At 51.4% G+C, this 22,296-nt stretch overlaps 1 protein-coding gene and 2 long non-coding RNA genes across 9 annotated transcripts in view; 1 reads left to right on the top strand and 2 right to left on the bottom strand.

The window, feature by feature from the left end:
• Nucleotides 1–570: 570 nt before the first annotated feature.
• Nucleotides 571–13,584, bottom strand: LOC111937255 (uncharacterized). Of its 2 annotated transcripts, none has more exons than XR_015277893.1 (3): nucleotides 12,901–13,584; nucleotides 2,720–2,813; nucleotides 571–1,925 (listed from the first exon to the last, which is right to left on the bottom strand). It is a non-coding gene; the product is annotated as an uncharacterized LOC111937255 (long non-coding RNA). The 2 variants fall into 2 exon arrangements; XR_002868525.2 differs by having other exon boundaries at nucleotides 13,330–13,582.
• Nucleotides 13,585–13,901: 317 nt separating this feature from the next.
• Nucleotides 13,902–17,405, top strand: LOC111937515 (uncharacterized). The gene is made up of 5 exons (XR_002868656.2): nucleotides 13,902–14,076; nucleotides 14,593–14,694; nucleotides 14,792–14,913; nucleotides 15,202–15,399; nucleotides 15,493–17,405. It is a non-coding gene; the product is annotated as an uncharacterized LOC111937515 (long non-coding RNA).
• Nucleotides 17,406–19,955: 2,550 nt separating this feature from the next.
• SEPTIN9 (septin 9) overlaps nucleotides 19,956–22,296 on the bottom strand; it is a 137,280-nt gene continuing 134,939 nt past the window's right edge. For all 6 annotated transcript variants that reach the window (XM_086856684.1, XM_086856683.1, XM_086856681.1 and 3 more), the window contains one exon: nucleotides 19,956–22,091. In XM_086856684.1, coding sequence (XP_086712810.1) covers nucleotides 21,956–22,091 — 136 coding nt within the window. In that variant the 3' untranslated portion in view covers nucleotides 19,956–21,955. The remainder of the gene's footprint in view (nucleotides 22,092–22,296) is intronic.

Below are 22,296 nucleotides of genomic sequence, written 5' to 3'. Positions count from 1 at the left end.
AACAGATTGACTTCCAACACACACAAAATTATATTTAAAAAAAAAAGGGGGGGAAAAAAAAAAATCAAAGGCAGTAGCTTGCACACAAGCCTTGCATTTGCAATTCTGATTCTCTAATATGAAACAGCCCCCAACTGGGGGAGGGGTAGACAGGAAATATTACAGCAATGTTATTTTGTTACACTAATTACCAATAATGGCACATACTAGACTACCAACCACAGTCAATTCATTTTGAAAGCTATATAATAATGTTTAGGATAAGGAATTAATTTTTATAGCCACTGAAGCAGATTTACTTGTACTGTAATGCTGATTTATTACAAATTAAATTTCTTAACTCCAGAAGTTTCCTTGGAGAGCCTCAGCAGGACCTGGAGGGGTTCACACCCAACTGCAAGGGGGGAATTTTGGCAGCATTAAGGTTCAGGTCAGAGTGCCCAGACCATTATTAACCCTTCAGCACACAGTTTGGATGTGCACAACTTCATGGGCAAATTCTGCCCCAATGTGCACACAATGACCCACTGGATGGTTTTTCTCAAGTCAATTGATTGTGAAAGAGTAGGGTTTAAGTAATTTTTTTTTATTGCATCACTTACAAAGGTGAAATTTCAGTACTACAAGGATTTGTTGTTATCTTTTTTTTTTTTCCCAGCATAGAGAATTCCATAAAAGATTCATAAAGTGAAAACTTTGAAGTATAGTCAAGAAGATACACTCATTAATTTACAGAAACATCCCTGGTGTCAATTATTGACTGTGAAAAGGTTCAGATTGTCTTTTCCACTTCCACACAGGAGCTGCTGGCTCAGACTTTGTACGGAGATGAGGGCAAGGCTGGGCCTGGGCACAGGACCAAAGAGGGAGAGTCCTCAGCAGGACTTCAGACAGGGACTGGATGTGATCATTTCTGACTGAAATCATTTATGAAATGATGGGGATAACTTCAGTTTCTTCACTCCTGCTCATAAGCATCCATTACCAGAGCCACCACTGTCTGCCTAGGAAGTCTCCAGGGCCTTCTCCTGCAGGTACATTAGCTGGGCTGGTCTCAAAAGAGTTTCCCTCCATCCAGGAGATGTGCTGGATGAGGACAGGAACCAAAGGGCTGGCTGGGCTGAGCTCTGCATCCTCCAGAGAGAGGTGATGTATCCATTCTGCCTCCAGAGAAAGACCAGCCACTGTTCCCGAGTGCCTGGGATGCTCAAAGCAAGCACAGGGAGGGTGCAGCAGATGCTGGGAACAGAGGGCTGGGTTTTGGGATCCATCCCTTTGGGGTGTGCAGGGAATTTCGTGCTGTCTCACAGGGAGCACATACAGCCAGAGAAGCAGCTACACACCTGCATGAACCACACCAAGGGATTTCTGATGGGATCCAGCCCTGGGACCTTCATCACTAAGGAAAACCAATGGAAAATGTTCCTGCTATCCAGCCAGCCCTGAAAAATATCCAGGCAAGCACCCACGATGGGCACCCAGCACGGAGCCTTTCAGGGCACCCAGGGCTGACTGTGGGCAGCTCCTCCTCATCTGCATCTTGGAGAGAAGCCCCCAGCCTGCCAATCCAGCCCTTGACATTGCCACTGCTTTAAAAGGAGCCACTTGTTCAGCCTAAGCCTTCCAGCAGCTCCAGTGACAAGTGGCAGCCCAGCCCAGCAGCCAAGGCAGCTCACAGTGGTTTCTAAACATCGTCTCTGCACCATCTGATGTGTGCAGGCACCAGACAAAAACCTACTCGAATTCCTTAGGAGAAAGAACAACGAAGCTGGAGCTGCTCCAATTCCTGTCCTGGCTGGAAGCAGCTCCTGGCGCGCAGACGCAAAATCGCGAAAAGAATTTGTCTGATGCCGTTTCCACGTTTGGTATTGAGGGGTTGGTTTGGTTTTGTTTTTAATGACACTTCCAGAGATCCAAGTTTCATCCTGGGAGGGAGATGCAAAGGGAGGAGAGTCATTAGCTCATCCCTGACGCCTGGCGAGGACAAGGAGAAGGGAGGAGGGCTTTCCTACGCTAATCCTGCCCAGGCTGATCTCCCAGCGATGCTTTCCTGTGCTCCAGGATAAATGAGACTTCCCTAATTCTTTCCCCGCTGCAAATAAACAGACAGGGAGCCTGCACCATGCGGCTCTCACTGCCCTATCCATCACCGCGTCCCGGCTGTAGGTAGCGGTGATTACAGCTCATTATCCGCAATTACCACCGCGGAGCTCGTAGGTGTTTTCCCCCAAGAACTTTCAGCAGCTCCAAAGCTCTTTGAAGGCTTCTCTGTGAATTTTCTCTAGGAAATCCTTCCCCCTGTGCCCCTTTCCAAAAGCTGTAGCCATCAGACGGCAGAGTGCAATAAGTGGGAAACAATCGCCAGCCCGAGGGATGGGCGATGCAGTGGGTCTGTCCTCTGGGCACAGCTGCTGCTGGGGAACGTGGCTGCTCACAATGACTCTTCTTTCTCTCTTCTGCTCCTCAGAAAGCTTCTCCTGGGAGCAGGCCGGGCTCCCCCCGCCCCACAATGTAATTCCCACAAAAACCCCCACACGAGAGAAAAGCACACGTACACCGGGTGCTTCTCCCGCATACAAAGCACCCCGGCAGCGGACTGAGGGATGGACCCTTTGAGAAATTCATATGCCAGCCTTCCCACTATAGCAATTTCATTCTGCCTTTGTAATTGTCTGATATTACATTGTTCCCTGCCAGAAGATTAATTAGCTAGTCTTACCCTCCAACATACCATCCCTCTGCAACCCTCAAGGAAGCTGGAGTGGTGCCAAGTCGCATGGATTTGCTATTCTGGCTGGCAGCTGCTACTGGCGCTGCAGAAAAAAAAGAAGGAAAAAAAAAAAAGCAAAAAAGAAAAACAAAAAAGGCTCCTTTTGTCCCCAAGCAGCAATTGCTGGGCCAGCTGACCCCCACATCCCCAGCCCTCCCAAAGCCAGCACTGACGAGGCGGCCGAGTTTCAATGCTGCGGGTTGGGCAGTGCGGAAAAATGAAAGAGTGGAAGGAAACGGAAATGAAAGATTAAAAAAAAAATAAATAAAAATCAAGCACAAACCTCCCCTCCCACAGCCAACACCGGGGTGTGGGGACACCCCGAGCCTGCTGCCAATGCTCACGCTGGCTGAGCGTGGCTGTGCTGTGGCGGCGAGGCACGCGGGACACGCCGTGGGAAGGGCGAGGTGACATCCCAGCATGGACACCAAGATCAGCATCCCGACATCGCCACCCCTCATCCCAGCCCCGAGCCACGCTGACGCCCCAGCCCACCCTCAGCCCCTGCCCAGAGGGGAGGGCAGCAGGGAGCCACCACCCCAGCCAGGGCTGCTGCTCTTGGCAAGGAGCCCGGCCCTGAATCCGCTGCTTTTGTTCCCTTTCCATCTTCTGTCCACACACACATGCTCTGGATCTCTCCATCTCACCCTAAATGTGGTGCCCAGGTGGGTGGGAGCTGTGTGGGTATGAGCACAGCACCCCTGTGGTCACCATCCCAACGAGCTGTGGGGCACAAGGGTTTTCCCTCTTGTAAAGAGAGCTCAATTTTCCCTCTTGTAAAGAGAGCTCAAAGACTGGGAGGTAAAAGCCTGAAAAATACAGTCACCCATCCAAACTGATGCACACCACAAAGACAACTGACCAGCACATCACCTTTTCTTCCAGCCAGTCCCAACAAAAGCTCTGTTCTGCTAAAGTCACCCCAGCTGATGTTTGCTGGTTGATTTGCTGGTTTGCCCCATCAGCACCACAGGGCTCTCCAGCCATGTCCCACCAGGGCAGCAGCAAGGTGTTCTCAGCAGAGGAGGCACCACAAGTGCCAGCAAGTTGTGTTTAACGTAAAAAAACAAAAAAAAGAGGAGAGCAGGACCCCTGCAACACCAACAGACACAGCTCTGAGCAGTGAGGGATGTGTAGACCCTGTACAACCCAAAGGGATTTGCTTCCCAAAACCACCGAGACAGACCAAACCTGGCAACTTTGCCTCCTGTCCCTCACCCAGCTCAAAAGGAGGCCAATTTGTGATTAATTGATTCTAAATTTGGGCAGCTGCTGCAGGAGATCACCCTTCCTGCCCAGCACACACGGGGACTGGCACGGGGACAGGGAGCTGCGTTTGCCGGCCACCAGGAGCCCTTTGAAGCCACCCGTTCCCGGGCTGTGGGAAACGAGCCCATATTGTCACGGGGGCTAATTAAGCTCCTCCACTAAGACAGCAGCTCTAGAATGTCTCAGCACCCGCCTTAGCTGGCAGCCCCCCTCCTCGGGTGCTACGGAAACGGGAATTAAGCGGTGATGAATGCAGTATTAATTAATTAAGAGAAGATGCACATGAAGGGGGTGGGAGGCAGGGGGTCTTTGCGCTGTGGAAATGACCCAAGGAGGGGCCGCCGTAAATTTGGTTTTTATTGTTTTTGCTCAGGAGAAGGCGTCGGGGGGACCTGCCGGCACCAGCCACGCCCGTCCTCCATCGCCAGGAAAAGAGGATATCCCAAAAAAATGACAAGGGAGGGGAAAGGCACCCGCGGCTCGACGCCGCCATCTTCTCCCACTGCGGAGGCCGAATGCAAAATCAATTTTGCACACTCCGAAATGGCTGTTCGGGAAGGGTTTTTTGCTCTGGAGAGGTTAATGGGGGAGCTCAACCCAGCTGGCGCTGGGGGGATGATGCCACTTTTCAGTTTGCATATTGAGATTGTTTACACACACGATTAGCTGATATATTGAGCTTCTTAAAGGGAAAAAAAAAAAAACAACAAAGAAGATGGCAAAGCGCATGGTTTGGTTTTGATTTGCATTCCTTACCCACTCTCTCCTTCACAATACACCACCTGCAGAAGAGCAAGGACTTGGCCATCGCTGCCAACAGCTGGCTCTTGGAGAAGGGAAACAAATGGTTAAAATTCCATCAATGACTGCAGGGTCCAGCGTGATTTAGCAGATCCAGCCTCACATCACGGCACATCAGGTAAATGCTGGTTCCCACCACGCAAACTGGGGCAGCTCAGCCTGCTCAGAGGTGAGTGTGGGTTAGCCCAGGGGGGCAGACCCTGACCTCGGTGGGAAGGACAAGATCCCTGTGGGAAGGCTGCTCTGCCAGGCCTTGTCTGGGGCAGCGGGGTGCCAGGGACAGGTGAGCGCAGGCTGCAGAGCCCACGTGCAGTGGGAAGTGCTCAGCACTGCGGCTTTTCCTCTGCATGGCTCTGCTCCTGGGGGCTGGGCGTGGTTTCGAGTCTCTTTTCTGTCTCAAGGCTGGAGACAAACACCCTGGAGATAACCAAGGCTTTGTTCCATCACCAGCAGGGGCAGAGAAGCTCAGCTGTGCCCAGCTGGCACTTCCCTGGCCTAACAGGACAGAGACCATCGTTCCCTGATCCAGACACCTCCTGGGCATCTCCAGGACACCCCTGCCAGGTATCTCAAACCCAGACCTGGCTGTTTTCTCACTCCTCACATCACACACGCTCCTAGCAACACAAACTAAAGGTGTGACTGTGCTTCCAGCAGCTCCACAGATCCATCCCTGTCTCCTGGATTATGCCAGGGTTTAACTGGTTTCTCTCAGCACTTCTCCATGCAAACTTCTTCCTGAAGGGTCTCAGCAGGATGACTGGCTGGGAAGTGTTTTAGGGGACCACCATAAACACCAGGCTCAGAACAGTTGCTGTTCCTCCAACCCAGAGCCTATGCTGCAGACTGCTCCTGCATCCCTGCTTCTTCGACCAGGATCTTTTTGGGATCCTCCAAATATGATGCCCTTGTGCATTTCCAAATACACTGGCAAAGCTCTTCCAACTCCCCGTCCTTCTCCTCTGACGTGGTTTTACAACCACACTTCTCCTTTGCTCCTCTTTTTTCCTGCTGCAGGGGTAATCCCTCCTCCCACAGCCAGGCATCACAGCAGCAGCTCAGCTGCTCCTCTCTGCCTCACGTTCCTCCCCAGCTCTCACCACCCAGGGTGTGTTATTTACACAACATCTCTTAACGCCGACTTCTTCAACACAACTTTTCCTTTAATTACTCGCATGAAAAATAAAAATGCCAACCTATGCGAGCAACTGCTCTCATTACAGTATCAGTCCTCCAGCTAATTAATATCTGTTAGCTTTGGCTTATGCACCAGGATGCCTAAATCCAAAATACACAAGGCTGCCAAGTTACTTTGCAAACAGGAGCGCTTGCCTTGAAGACAGAATCATGTTATCCAACTTCTATGCAATCTCACCATAACCTTTACTTTCAAGGTCTTAGAAGAGAGAAGGAAAGCTCATCCAGCTCAAAAGAGATTGCAGTGAAACCAAAGGGGAGGCCCAGAGGAAAGCAAAGAGAAAGAGAAACGGATCTCCAGAAGAAAGAGAAACACCGTCTTTGTACCCTCTCTGTTGTACTCACACAGGCCACGTGGGAAAGACTGTCTGAGGAAAGACAGCAGCTCCCAAGCCTCTCCCAGGGTACACACACACTTCTCCAGCCGTGGAGAAGGAAAGGGAGCTGAGTACGAGCGAGCTCAATCCAGCAGCCGTCAGCTCCCCTCGCGGTGCCGTGTGACTGCAGCGGGTGTCGGAGATGCTGTGCGGGTGACAACAGAGCCACACGTCTCAGGAGTGTTGTGCAGCACGGTGACAAACAGAGGAGCCACCCCAGGGGGAGGATGAGACCTGGCAGGGTGGGAAGGTGGATGCAGCCCTCCTGCAAGCCCCCCGATAGCTGCCGAGTGCCAGCGCATCCAGCACAGCCCAGGGCGGCGGGTTTGGAACTGATTAAAAACAGAAAAGCCTTATGTAAACTTAATGCATAATTAACCTGAGCAACGCACTCACAGGAGACATCATTGAGGTCAGGGAAACATTAGAGCCACAAAAACAACTCTGCTGGCAGATGAGGGATGAGAATATCCACCGTTAAATTATTTGAATGCTCCTCTAACGCAAAGGATAAAACCTGCTGGATCCTAAGCAGGACAAGCCTCTCCTCCAGAGATTACAGCAGGTTTCCTAGATCCTACTCCAAAACATTGGGTGGGAAAGGCCAGAAAGGAGAGGCTGAGGTGGACAGGCCCTTGTGAGATTTTCTGTCCATGTCAGGTCTCCAGCAGAGACTACAGGGGGGATTCCTGCCCTAGTGTGTGTGTGGCCATGAGTGGGACACGGAGGTGTGCACGAGCCACCCTTGGCTGTCCTTGCCCTTAGCTGAGACCTCCAGTCCACCCAGGAAAGATTCACCTCATCCCAAGTGCAGTCCTTGGGAAGGGGATGGCCCTTGGGAAGTGCCTGTCCCAGGGTGACACCTGTGCAGGTGGGAGATGCCTTGGGGTGCTCACCAAGCTGTGCACACACCCCTGAATCCAGTGGGCCCCAGGAAGGCTTTGAATGTTTTTAGACCTTTACCAGCCTGGGCAAGGATGGATGGAAGTTCTCCCTCCCTCTTTTCACTTCCTGTACTTTCTTTTCCCCTTTCCCTGCCTTCACAGCACTGTCACAGCTCCAGGGTGCAGAAGCACCTTTCAGATGCTCCCAAGTGGTGTTTGGGGCTCCAAGGTCCCAGTGATCTTCCTGATGCCAATTAAAACAGCAGGAAAGGCTCCCATTTGCCAGGCTCCACAACCAAACACCCACAGGTGTTGCTCTCCTTCCTCTCCTGGCTTGCCTACAGCCACAGCAGCTGTTTTGTTAAAAACCCACATTAAGTCAAGCTCTCTTTTGCCAAAATCCAGTAAAACAGACATGGAAGACACATTCCATGGAGCCCAAGGGCCGCCTTTCCCAGGCTGCCCCTCTCTAAGAAGATCACAATGGAAATACTTGAGGCTCCCTCTGGAGAGAGCCAAGGGCTTTATGGGCAGTTCCCAAACATCCCACAGGCACAGCCCCTGCTTGGGATCACCACAGCACCCCAGAGGGGTTTGTGGCAATGGATTCACCTGGGATGAGCCCTCTCACCCCCACCTGCCCTTGGGCAGTACCTCTGATGCTTCCATCAGACTGGGGGCAGTGCCAGGCTGTCTTCCTTTTCCAAAATAATAAACCATACTGTCCAAATAGTTCATTTCATAGCCAATTTAATGATAATTGGATATAATAAGCTCAGACTCCTTGTATTTGCAGAAAACAAATATTTTATGTGCACCAGGCTTCACTTGAAGTGCCTCTCTGCCCCTCCAAGGGCTAGAAAGGCACACTAGGGAAGGAGGGATGCTCTCAGCTCACCAGACTCCAGGAGAAATGCAAACACCAGCTGTCCACAACTCCTGATGAGTACAGCAGCAATGACAAGGCAGAACACGCTTAGGGACAGGTGACACAAAGCCTGATCCAAACCCAGCACATCCTGCTGATGCCCTCAGTTTCAGCTGTGACATTCTCCAGGTTCTGCACTGGTTCCTAACTCTGATCTCCACACAAAGTGTCAGCAAGGTCTCCTCACAGCTCAGGCACACACAACAATCCTTCTCCAGCCCCACAGCCAAGGACACCGCTGCAGCTCCAGGCCCAAAAAGTGCAACCAGCAGGGAATTGAGGAGAGCAACCTGGGAGGATGGGACTGCATCACCTGCAGCTGGAATTGCACAATTCAGCCCAAACTGGAAATGGACCAGAACTGATCCAAGTGTGAAACTCCTGAGCCAGGGCCCATCCTGGCTGCAGCCACGGCCGGGCTCTTGCAGTGCCCAAGGTGCATCCTTGGAAGGGCTTTTAATAAATCCCTGCTTTATTCCTTTAACCGTGCCCAGCCTCTGCTCCAGGAGCCTCCCAAGGCATCACCACCACATGGCACAGCCCTGCTGCTTCCACAGGACAGGGCAGATGGAACCCTGCAGCCAAAGGGCTCAAGGGCTGGATCATCCCAGCTGTTCCACAGTTAAACCCTCAGCCCACGAGGAGGGCAGGCACACCAACAAGGTGATGGACCACACATGGGAAGGCAGCTCAAAGGGTTGCAGGTGACAGCCCAGAGAGCCCACAGAGCTGCAGTGATTGTGGCACTCAGGCAGGTCCTTACAGCCTCCAGAAAAGTCAGGTTCCCATCAGTTCCATGCACTTCCACTGCAGGAAATGAAAGCCTGGAGCAACCTGGTCCTTCAAACTGGTAAAAATCCCACAAAAGCAGGGCACTCATCCTTGTTTCCTTCATCCTCTTGCACAGGGCCTCCCATTACACTTAAAGAGGACTTGTGGCATGGCTGTCATCCAGATATCCATTGTGAACTCCGTGGAAGAGCCTTGACAAGCACAGCATCCATGGTTCTGCTGTACTGAAAGGGAAAACTGGCAGCTGGTGGCAGAACAGGAGCTCTGGGATGCAGCTCCCTCACCTATCAGGTAGCAAAATAAACCAGCCCTTCCTCAGTCCACAGCAGTGCTATAATTCATACCTGACACTTGCAACATCCCTTGGCAGCCCCTGGAAAAGCCATTAGCACCGGAGGGGAGGTGAGGCCACGCTGTCACCTCTCTCCATCCATGTGCAGCAGGTGACTGCCACCAGCTCGCCCAACACGTGAGACTGAAAATGAAACCACTCTCATTTGCTCTCTGCTGCTTTCCAGGTGACATCTTGCACACTTGTGGAGGTGGCACTGTCAGCAGGTCACCATGAATATCTGATTGCCTGGAGGGACATGGATTCACTCTAAAAAAGGGTAATAATGCAAAGACACTCGGTGACATTTTCCCTTGTTCACATGGAGAGAAAACCTTGCAATCTCAGGCTTATTGCACGACACAGAAATGTCATGAATTTGAGAATCTGGAAGCAAGCAAGGGAAAGGAGAAAGAGCAGTATTTTATATTTTGAGCATGGCTCAAGGAGGCCTCATACAGCAGGACTCATTTCCCAGAGCTCAGCTTTAGTACCTCCCCATGAGAAGGTGCCACCCAGCACTGCCAGGCCCTCACCACCTTGCTCCAGGATGGTTCTAGCACATTTAACACATATTTAATAGCTGAAATCCTCTTTGAATCTCCAGTCATTCTTCTGGTTCCAGCTCTCACAGTCCCACCTGCACATCAGCACTGGCACAGCTGCTGAAGGTACCTGAGACACCCCAAAAAAGCCCTTCCTCTGCAGGGCTCCACTCCTGCAGGGTGTGGAGCTCATCCTCACGGGGTGTGGGACTGCCAAAGCAAAACTGGCAGCCCAGCTTTGGAGAGCAGAAATCAACTGCTGCCAACCTGAGTGAGCACAGGGATCTCATCCAAATAACCAACACCCCTTCTCCTGTCTCAGCTTCAGCACCCCAGGCTGCTCCTCAGGGTCAGACCAGCTCCCCTGAAACCCCTCTGACCTCCTCCCCTGCTTTATTCTTGAGCACATGGAGCTTGCCCCTCTCTTGCAGAGAATTTCCCTGGACCTGTTGATTCCTTGTCCATCAAATTTAAATTTACCTTATCCAGGTTGCAGCCAGGTTGCTCTGTGCCAGCAGCTGCCCATGCTGGTGGAGATAATTTGTTCTAGTAACTCCCATGCTGCTGGCCCTGAATCTCCTTCTAGTTCTGCACAGAAATAAAAAACCCAACATCCTGCATCCCAAACAGACTTTGGTGGGTGATCCACGCACATGAAAGTCCCACAGGGTGGCAGAGATTGGATATCAGCAGCTGGATTCAGGCCTTGGCAAAGATGAAGATGTTTTGTACTCACCTGAGCCATTATTTACAGCCCCAAACACAGCACTTGCTCTCCTGAAAACCTCAAACCACTGCAAATTAAGAGCCAGGTTATTCCAGCTCCCAGCCATGCTGCTGCTCCTCTTCCAGAAGAATTTTACACCCAAAGCTTTGGCAAAACCTGCAGCTGGGCCCATCCATTCTGGGCTGTGCCTGTCAGCCACACACAGCAGAGCATCCTCACAGGAGGAGCTCACAGAGTCACAGAATTCACCACAAAATTCATAGAATTCACCACAGAATTCACCAGAGTCACAGAATTCACAGAATCACAGAATTCATTACAGAATTCACAGAATCACAAGGTTGCCAGGGACCTTCAAGACCGAGTCCAACCCATGCCCCAACACCCCAACCAAAGCACAGCACTGAGTGCTATATCCAGCCTTTTTGTAAACACATCCAGGGATGTTGGGCCAGCGTCACCCTGACAATCAGGCCCTCGATATTGTTTTTCACAAATTCTAGCCACTTTCCCAGGAATATAACTATAAACGTAGGTGTTTATACATTCCATTAAAGATACGCCTTTTGATGGACATCTCTCACAGCCATTGTGGTTGGGAAGGTGTTAACCTCACTATCCAATCCCTGGTCATGGCTGAAAACCTATAAATACTGAAAGAACAAATAAAGGATTATTATTCTTTCCCCACACCTCGAGCTGCGTCCGTGTGAATCATTTTGTGACAGTGACGGGCCAGGGTCTCTCCTCCACATCAAACAGGATCACTGCTCAAGCAGCCTCCCACCAGAAGGGAGCCTGGCAGTCTCCTGGGTCCCTGTTCCCTCATCACGGGGTCCTGACCTCACCAAGATCGAGGGCTCTTCCTTTGCTCACCCCTGAAAAGCAGGAGGAGGCTGCAGATACAGCGCCAGCACTTAGGAGGAAAAACATTACAGCATCTGAAGGTACTTTAAATTATTTAGATACAAACTTGCCTGTAATAAGACATCTATTTTGGTTAATCTCTTCGTTGCAAATCTTGAAACTCTTGAACCTGCCTCAGGCTACTGTCAGCAGCACTTCATTTAAGACTGCTTATTGGGAATAACTGCTATTTCCCACTGTAACCTCCAAACCTCTTAAAGTCTCCCTTATTGCTCTGCCCAAATATACTTGCCTTCAGGATACAGAGGGTTTTTTCTTGCTAAGAACTGTTAAGATGATTTGAACAAGCTGAATCAGAGGAGACTGTTTCTCAGGCAAAGCAGCCAAGACTCCAAACACCATCCCTGCAATATTTTGGGAGTGATTTTTCTTTTTTTTTGAGCATTTACTCGGGTTATGAAATGCAACAGCTGAACTTTGATCACTCTTCACAAGCAAAGGAGTGGAAGGGATGGAGGGGTGTGTGTTCATCCTCCAGGACAGTCACCTGGGGATCTCCATCCCTGCCCACTCCTGTGCTGATGTGGGGACCACCAGCAGCTCAGCATGGTCAGAGCTCTCTGAGGAGACTGCTGGGGGCTTCAGCAGCACCACTGCAGCTCTTGTGTCCTAAACCCGACCCCATTTTTATTTCAAGGGGATGCAGAGCTGTGGTGGGCACCTGTGACTCAGCAGGTTTGATTTTAAACACAACCCTGGGCAACTGGAGCTTGGACACAGTGACCTGATGGGTGTCACAGCTCCAGCCCCAGCAAATCTGGGAATTGCAGCAGTCCCGAGGCCCATCCCTATCCACAGGGAGCAGAATGAAGCCACTGCCTGTGTGGTTGCCAAGCAGCAGCCACAGGAGCCCCAGGCAAGAGCAGCAGAGGTACAAGAGCCCTCCAAGTGTTTTAGATGTGGCACTTAAGTACAATACAGGACATTCCAGGCCTGTGTCTGGGGCAGTCACTCAGAGCCCAGCTCTGCAGACCCCAGTATACCCTCAGCCACCACCTTCCCTCTGCTCACTGGGAAAAGCTTTGGTCACGAAAGAATTTTGACCCACGTGGAGCAGGAGACAGAAATGGGGGACCAGGACCCCAAAGAAAAGGGACAGGGCTCACAGCAGACACAGGCCTGACTTGGGATCAGTTTCTATTCCCACCAACATGCTTGAGAAAGTACCCAGCATTAAGGGATTACAGCTCTGGGGGCTTAGAGACACTCTCACATCCATCTGCACCAGGTTTCACACAGGGGTCTGGATAGAAACAAAACCCCAAGCCAATATTAAATACGTGTAGATAAGCTGTGATAAATAACAGCCTGTCTGTGCAGGCTAAAGGGCTCTCTCTGCTCTGTACACTCACCCTGGTTTAGTAGGGATGAAACCACCAATGAATCCAGTCCCTGCCAAACCACATCCAGCAGAGCAAGAACCAGCCTGCTGACTGCAGGGCCAAATTGGTGCCATGCTCATAGCACTCGGCTTTGGCACAGCACAGCCCCTGGAAAGCTGCAGAGGCCAAAACTGGGCCTTTCCAGGCTCAGCTTCCCTGAGCTTGCTCTCAGTCTGAACTCAGGTTACAGATAAATGCCGCACTAGATAGAAAACTATTTTTCCCTTCCCCAGAATATCCCACTTTGCATAATCAAACCCCAATTTATCCCTGCTAGAGGCAAAGCACTTGTGGGGAGCGAGCTCTGGAAAATCTGGGCCATAGCACTCAAAGTTACATTTATAACTAAAGCAGAATAAAACTCCTTGACACTACTCCTCCCCACATTCCAGCTCTCACAGAAGTCACCAGCAGGACAGAACCAGCCCAGGAGCTGTGGGTCACACACATCCTGACTCCAGACAACGCTGCCTCACCCCTGAGCACGAGCAGCTGCTGCTTTTAGGCCCTCTGGAGGGTTTAGGGATGCAGCACCTGCAGCAGCAGCTGATGGCACTCAGTGCTCTCCAATTAAGCTAATTTTGCAGCAGAGGGGAGACATCTGTGTGTGGAGGCTCCAGAGCCAAAAGCTATCAGGGTGTGGAAGGAGCCTCCTAGCTGTAAGGTTTTCCCCCGTTTTAAAGTTAATAAGAAGGGCTTTTCCCACAGTGCTTTGCACCTCCACTTTGTTGTACCCCAGTTTCTGTACCCAGTTGGCCTGTGGGCTGTCCCTCCCCTTTTTACCTTCCCTAGAAAGTTCTCCCTTCCCTGTGTCCCCATTGGCCCCAGTTTGGTGCAATGCTCCGCCCCTGTGATCCCATTGGCTCCCCCTGACCCCGCCTCTGCACCACTTCACCCTGTTCCCATTGGACCCTGGCCTTGGACCCGCCCCCTCAATCCCACATATAATCCTGGATCCTGCAGTGCTCCCTGTCTTTGTTCCTGGACACCTTTGGGGTGTGGTTGGAATAAACCCCACTGGAACTCTGCACAGAGACCCTTCCTGCCTCACTGTCAGTGACTGCTGTCCCATGGTCTGTCTGTCTGTCTGTCTGTGTGGCTGCAGCCTGCCCAGATGCTGTCTCCTCTGGAGGCACTTTTGGGAAGGTAGCATCTCCTGACCACCTCCACCTTCCCCACAGCTGTGCCTGCTGGCCAGGACAGCCCGTTCCCCTGGTCCTTGTGCTGTGACAAGGACCTGCAGCAGGTACCCGAGGTGCCCCCATGTCCCAGCAGGAGCAGGGAGGCACCTGCTGACTGCAGGGCCAAATTGGTGCCACGCTTAGGGCACTCAGCTTTGGCACACCACAGCCCCTGGAAAGCTGCAGAGGCCAAAACTGGACCTTTCCAGGCTCAGCTTCCCTGAGCTCACCCTCAGTCTGAGCTCCAGTTGTAGATAAATGCTCCACTAGATAGAAAAGCAGAGCACCAGAGTGGCTCTGTGAGCACAGGAGGAGTTTCTGAGCCCCTCTTCACAGCCCAGCCACTCTCCTGTGCTCTGACTCCAGCAGGTCTCACACAGTTCCCACGCTGCATTTACTCCAGCTCTGGCACTGATGGTCCAGCACGCTGGGCTGGCTGGCAGCACCAATGAACCCTGCTTTAAACAGCTTTCTCCTGCAGCAGGAAGCACTGAGAGCGTGGTGTGCTCTGATGAACATCAGAGGTGCCACACTGAGGACAGGTCCAAGCCCAGAGCTTCCAAACCGGTGGGAAATGTCTCAGGTACCACCAGCACAACCCCAAATCTGCCCACTCCTCCTCCATGAAGTGCTCAGAAAAGGACACATCCAATATCCATGGCCTCTCCTTTCCTCCACAGGGCTCAGACTGGGATTGGTACCAATGGAAAAAAGCCAGCCCTGGGAGAGGAGGGTGCCAGCAGGACAGGGGGTGTTTTTAGGGCACAGGAGGCACCTCCAAAGTGTCACCCCTCACCCAGAGGTGGGTCCCTCAGAGCTGTGCTAAGCATCCATAAGTCTTTTTAGTGGGACAAGTGGTCATTAGGGGTGCTCCTTCCAAACCCTTTGTGTCTTCTCCCATCGGTCAGCTCTCTCTGCTGGAGATCTTTTCCATCCTGGAGAGTTTCAGAAGTAATTTGCAGACATCTCAGCTTGCCCAGTAATTTTGTTCCTTATTAAATATTGCTAATGACAGGGTTTTAGACTCTTGGTCATATATCCACTTTCTGTTCTAGTATAAATTTTAATCTGTCTTCCCTCTTCCTTCTAGACAAGTCTTTAAAAAAAAAATTACTGGAATAAAAAGGAAAGCACCAAGTAATTGAAAAGAGCTGCTAGAAACAGAAAGGAAGGAAAGTTATAATGATTGAAAAGTTCAATAAAATCGGAGGAAAGCAGGAAAAAATTCCAATTTTTAATGGAATGGATGGTGAGGTGTCACTGGTACATGGCAGCAGATCCCTGGAAGGTGAGCTCTGTTGTCCCACCCCAAAACTATCACCCCATTCCCTTCCCTTGTTTTAACTAGAGCTGCATTTTCTCCTCTCCATTCACCCTCAAGCTAAACCTTTTCATCTGGAGCTTTCAAAGCCTAACCAAGAAAATGTTGAAACCAATAAAACTGTTTGTGGGGGGAAAAGTTTTCTGAAGAAAGCAAGCGCAAATGATGTTTTACCAAAAGCTCCAGGCAGAAAATGGGAGGCTGGAGTTGAAAAGCTCTTGCAGATGAATCTCGAACGATCTATTCTCACCATCATAATGAGCACATACATGATTAATGAAAATATTTATCCTCATAACCCACTGCAGCGAGTTAATATTTAATCCAAAGTCCACGCGAAAGCCCAACCTCTGCGGCTCCTCACCTAGCTTCTTGTTTCCTTGGAAATCTCTGAACTCTGCCAGCTGACCTGAGATTTGGCTCTCTGGGGCTGGCTTTTCCTGGCTTTCTGCATAAGTCCCACACCTTTTGATCCCGAAAGCGCCGCCACTTGGGACCTACAAGGTTTCTCAGATAATCCCGTGGAGCCGCTGCTTTGTGACGCGCCTCACTTTGATATTCAAGGCAAAGCCGGACAGCCCACACATGAAAAGACATCCTTCCCTTTCTTCCCAGGCTTAATTTCATCTGCAAATTAAACATATCGAGACAGATATTTATAGAGGAATGCCCTGATCCTCCTGGGAGGGCTGCGCAGTCTGCGATGTGTAATTTTGCTTTAGGAATATGATTTTAATCTTGACTTTTTTCTGAGGCTGGTGGCAGGAGAGGAGAAGGGCAGGTGGGAGTCTCCTCTGTTCCCCCACAGTTTGAGCCCTGGGCTGATGCAGTGGCTGGATGCACACAGAGGAGTCCAGGCTCTGTCCTTGGCCTCTGCAAAGCTGTTTCAAGACATGGGCCTTTAAAAGGTGACAGTTTTTACTTCTGAAAGAACTGTGCCTGTAAACTTTGCCAGCAGGAGCTTTCAGCTGTGACTTACAAAAAAAACCCAACCCAAACCAAAGCAAGCTGCTTTAAAAATGGTGCACAGCTTGAAATAACTGCTCAGCCCTGATGAGCCCAAGCTCTCACAGAGTCACCCATCCCCCTGTACCCCTCTCCTCCATTCCACCTTTTCACTGTGGGCAACCCCCCGCACTAAAAAAAAAACCCACAAAAAAAGGGGAAGTTTTGGCTTACGTCATTTATAGATATGCCCAAGAGCAGAGGATAAAGAACTTCTATTTTGTTTTCCAGTTAAATATTTTCACTTTATCTTCTTGTTAAGGAGAAATTCAGTGTTAGTCTTTTACCCAGCATCACTCACTTAAGCATCCTCCTGTTGGGAAGAGTTCAGGGGAGGGAAACTGGCAGGAAAAATGGTTTCAGTAGTAATAATAAGGGAGACTTCGGAATTTTTTTTTTTATTTTTGCATTTCTGCATGCTATGAGGTATGTCTTTAAGCTTCAGTAAACTTTTGGAATCCCTGGGAAGCTGGTAATGTGCCTTTGAAGGAAGTATGACTTATGAAATTGCAGTTTTTAGCTTAGCTGGGTAATGTTAATGAGGAAATATCATGGGCTGCGGGTGGAAGTCTCCTGAATCCCATAAGTTAGGAATAAATTATTCTGTTTTCCTAAATGAATCAGCGTTGTGCAATGCTGCTCCTAAATCAGCCTGATGGTGAGAATTATTTATTAATTTGTGAAGGTCCAAGAGAGAAGCTCAGGCAAATAAATACAAACTAAACTGCGTGAGAGGAGTTACAAACTGCAGCTTGCTGTGGGCATGGAAGAAAAGGCTTTGCTGGGGTTGTGAGAAGGAGCAGGAGGGTTGGGACCAGCACTTTGTGTGATGGAGGCAACGTGAGGAGCTGGAGGTGGAGGGACAGATCCTCCTTTCTGCTGGAGTGAAGATGATCAAGCCCCCCCAAGCTTTCAGCTGCAGAGCTTCCCGTCATTAAAGCCGGAGCTGTGCGGCTCTGCCTGTGCCTCGCACATCAAAGGGAGATGTTTCCCACCAGGACAGCTCCCACAGCAGGGAATTCAGGGGTTGATGCACACTCTGGTGTGTGAGTGATGGCCCAGCCAAGGCCCTGAGCAGCAGCTCACACCGAGCAGGTGATGCCACATCCCCCTGCAGCTCCAGGTGCTCCGTGCTGCCCTGGCTTTGGGCACGGCTCATCCCAAGCTCCAGCCCTGCTTTGGGGCTCCCAGCTCCTCTGGGCTCTGCAAATACCACACGGCTCAGCTTCCCCTCCTGCCAGCACCTGGCCTCCTACCCAGAGAGGATTTATTCCTCCCTGAGCAGGTCTCCAATGATGGTATTAATCAGGGAGATGGACGAGTGCAAGCCCGTTTATTGTGCGCTGTGGGTGAGTGATAAGTCTGTGCCGGTGCCTGGGATAGCAATCAGGAGAAGGGAGCGAAAGGAAGAGGAGGGAAGAGCAGCATTGTGGGTAAATATGTGCACTTCTGGTGGTGATTACCCTCCAAGTAATTAGTTTTTAAATCAGGCAGACGTTTCGGGAACTACTGGCTATGAGCTGCTTTAATTATTTATACTCCCTTTTATTCTTATTATTTATAGTCCTCCTCTTTGGATGGAGATGCTCTTTGGAACCTGACCCACCTCCAGCCCTCCCTGGCCCAGCAGCTGCTCCTCCAGGGCTGCCAGGCACCCCCAGAGCTCTGCTGGGGGGTCCCCTCTCCCTCCCAGGGCCAGGCAGGGTAAGGAGGGCCCATCCTTGCTGTGGAAAGCCCTGTTCAGATCGGTAATTAAACTCTCACTCATCTTCATTTCCTTCATTTGTTAAAGTGAGGCCACTCAATAAGCCATTAGTGCAAGGTCCTTTCTGTCAGCCAAGGCATCCTTAGGCACATTTCCCTTGGAGACAGCTGGGGAGGGTGTGGGCAGGGGGAGCAGCTCCTTGCCCACCCCCTCCTCTGCCCAAACCCTCCCCATCCAGCCCCTCCCAGGTCACTCCTGCCTTTTGGCCAAGGCTCTGGGGAGCAAGAGGGAATTTTGCAATGGCCAACCCTTCCCCCAGCTGGGATTTTTCCCACAGCACCACACAAGCCCCTGTTCCATCACAGCATCTGCTGTTGTTGCTCTCCCTTCGCCAACTCCACCTCTCTGGAGCTTCCTAACATCTGGAAGCCATTCCCTGCACCATTCCCATGAAGGGACCTCCGACCCCTTGAGCTCCTCCTCTGGGCTGAACAAAAGCTGCCCTTACTGCTGAGCTGGGGAATTTTGCCTGCTTTCCCCTCTCTCCATCCACAAACCGTTTCTCAATGTGTCACCAGGACAGCATCTGCCTGGGAAGCCCTGGAGCATCCTCTGTCCCATCTGCCTCGCATGCTCAGACACCAGCAATGAGGAAAACTCAGAAAAACCCCCAAAATCCCAGCACAAGAAAAACCCCACAGCATGGGGGAAGCTGCTGTAGGTTCCTCCAGGAGCAAGGCCATGGCCTGTTTGTAGCTACTACAACTACACCTTGATTTTCCCTGCTCCCTCCCTAGGAGCTTTTGTTCTGGGTCTTGCTCTGGTTACAACAGTGAGAGCACCTTGACTTTGCTGCTCCTCACCCAGGAATCATTTGTGAGCTCTGGGGGTGAGGGGGATTGGGGCTAAAGCAACCACAGAACTGCTGAGCAGCTCAGCAAATGGAAGGGTTTTGATGGGTTTGACACTGGGCAAAGGGGGGCCCATCACTGCACACCTCACTGGCTGCCACGTGAGATGAGACAATTCACTGAATTCACCAAAACCCAGCAGAAAAGAAGAGTTAAAATGTTCATAAGCCTGTCCTGTGCTCTAGAGTGCCACAGGAATCTGACCTGAGTGCTGTTCTGCTGGGTTTGTCTTCGTGCACAGAATCCCAGAGGGGCTGGGGCTGGAGAGGAGCTGTGGAAGTCACTTCTCCAGCCCCAGGTAAGCAGGGTCACTTAGAGCTGGTCACCCAGGAGTGTCCAGGTGGATTCCCAGTTACCTGCTTGGGGGGAAGAATGCAATGAACACGTCAGACAGATGACACCACCAGAGGGGAGTGTCAGAGCTCTAACACCAGGGAATAATGTGCTTTTCAGGATGGCCAATCTTCCAAGGGAAGCCAGCTCCCAAGGGCATCCCCAGGCCAACCCTGCATTCACGTAGGATTTTGAGGAGCATCTGCCCGTGGAGCCACAGCCACATTGGTGTGAAAGACAAGCTCCTGCCTGCCCTTGAACCAGGGGCAAACCACTTCTTAAAAAAACCAGGAAGCACAGTGGGAACAGCTTCACCATGGAAGCAGAGGGGCAGGATCCACCTGCCCCCCTCAGGATCAGGCTGGCTCCATCCCAAAAACGCTCAGCAGGCTCAGCTCCAGCATTTTGTAGGGTACCTGGGGCAGGGATCCGAGGTGGGATGAGGAATTATCTTTCACCCTAAACAGGGCACTTCTGGGGCTGGACTCTCCCATAACTCCCAGCCCTACAGAGTCCCTGCAGCAATGATTACCCCACAGCTGGGAACAGACATTTCCAAACAAGCCTCCTTCTATTTGCATTCAAAACATTTATTTTGGGAAATACATATTAAACACTATTATTTATACAAAAATGGACTAAATTTTCATAATGCTTATAACCCCCAAAAGGCCATTTTAATAGATCTGGATGAAGGGTCTTTTTATTGTATTATTTTCTTTTTTTTTTTTCCTTCAAAAAAAAAAAAAAAAAGTCAGGTTACAAAGGAGAAAGCGGCGTGTCTTGCTTGGCTCAGCTTGAGATACCAACTAGAGGAAAAAAAAAAGTTTAAGATGGCATTTACAGAAGTGCCTCACACAAGAGATTTTTTTCTCCCCTTTTAGTCTTTTTTTAACACTTGAAATATATAATTTTTTTTAGTTTACACGATTTTTGTTGGTTTTTGCTAAAATATAGCAAGTCAGCAAGTAGAGAGCTGCTGTTCCCTGAACAGCTCTGTGGGGCTGCTGTGGAGGGGGAATATGAATAAAGGGGAGAAGGGATTCTCACAATGCACCCCCCCTGTCCACACCCCTTTGGCTGCTGGGGGATGTGTGGGGAGCCCCTGAACACCTGGGCATCCCCAGCAAGGGGAGAGCAAATCCTTCCTCCTGCTGGTCACCTGTGCTGAGCCAGGCTCTGTCCCCCAGGGCTCTGCAGGTGCCTTCCAGTGCTAGAGGATGAGACACGCTGCCACTTCAGTGTGTGCCCCCAAAAATGGGTGATTTGCAGGAAGTTTTTTCCCTTAGAGAGGATTGGGAGCCTGGTGGACACCAGAAAGGCAAAGGGAACTGGGGAGAGGGGCAGGACTGCAGAGCTCTGCTCCAGGATCCCCTGCTCCTGTGTCACAGTGCTACCTAACGCTTGCAGGGTCTGATTTACTGGAGACACACGGAAAGAGGAGGCTCTGGGGGCAGAGCAGGGGGAGCAGCACCCACAGACACCCCCCCACAGCTGCAGGGCTCGGTCAGCACATGCACAGAGCCCTGCACAAGGACCAGCAAAACAGGAGCATCTCCCCTGGACACACAGCACACAGGGGACCCAGGAAATAAAAAGGAATTAACAGATACCCAAGAGCCCCCTCTGATGCAGGGAAAAACCCAAGAATCACAAGGGTCAGACAGGAGAACCCTCTGCCTCCCACCACTGCTTTGCAGAGACGAAGTTCCACACTCAGCCCTTTCAGCACTCCGAGCCTTCAGCAGACAACTGAACGCCACCACCCGACTGAATGACAAATAAATACACAAGTGTTCCCAGGACATCAGCCACAGCTCTGCCCCAAGGGAGACGGAACCAGAGTCTCTGTGAAGGTTCACAGCCTTTTTACAGGCTGCAAAGACAGACATGGCAGACCCTCCCTCCCCTCTCCCACGCTATTGCAAGGTCACAGTCTGAAAAGGCACTTCTCCCAAAGCAGGTCGCTCTGCCTGGCCGGGGGTCGGTGACAGGTGAGGTGACACCTAAACACTCCCAGTTTATTGCATGTAGACAGGGTACAGGGGCTGGGTTGGGGGCTGGCAGGCCCCAGAGGGCTGCAGAGGGCTCGGAGGAGGCGGCAGGAGACAAGGGTGGCACTGCCTTGCTCTCTTCATCCCACCGTACCTTGCTTCCGAAGGCTACATTCACCTGGAGGAACCCTCAGTTCAATGGACGGAGAAGAGCCCCTGCATGGAGGGGCTGGAAGGGCTCCCAGAGCACCCCAACCCTGCTGGCCCCACAGATCTGCTCCCCTGGCTTCGGCTGTGGGGCCAGAGCTGGGGGCAAGCCAGAGCCCAGCCTCCACAGAGGGACAGTCCCCGGCCCAGGGACGCTGCTCTGGGGGCTGAGCACAAAACTCGTGGCACAAAGCAGGGGGAGAGCGGCCACCCCACTCCACGTCTGGTTATTTGGTCAGTTAACATGGCAGGGGGTCAGGGACCAGGGCAAGAGGGACAGTGGCAGAGGATTTATATAAAAATAAAGGGGGGAGAGGGGAGAGATAGCGAGCGTGAGCGAGCGAGGTCCTGGCTGCGGCACGGGACGGTTACATTTCGTTGGCCACCAGCTCTTTGTCGGCCACGCCATTGGACAGAGAGCTCTGGCCCTCGTTCAGCCTCTTCACCCTGTAGGCTTCAAAGTGGATGTTGCTGGTAATATCCTTGATGTTCTGCATGTGTGTCCTGCAGGGAAGGGAGATGGAGCAATCACACCTTGCTGGGCACAGCTCGGCCAGCCCGGCCTCTGCACCCCAAACACTCCCCAGTCCCGATGTCCCCTCCTGCCTTGCTGTTAACGGAGCCTTGAGGGCACAGGAAGGAGGTAAAGGCAATAATGGGCAGCATTTTTGGGCAGCAGAAGGCTTCACCTGGGCTTGGGGACACAGGA

Source organism: Cyanistes caeruleus, chromosome 19, assembly GCF_971803275.1.
Source record: "Cyanistes caeruleus chromosome 19, bCyaCae1.hap1.1, whole genome shotgun sequence".
NCBI classification, from domain to species: Eukaryota; Metazoa; Chordata; class Aves; order Passeriformes; family Paridae; genus Cyanistes; species Cyanistes caeruleus.
This window is presented reverse-complemented; position numbering and strand designations above follow the sequence as displayed.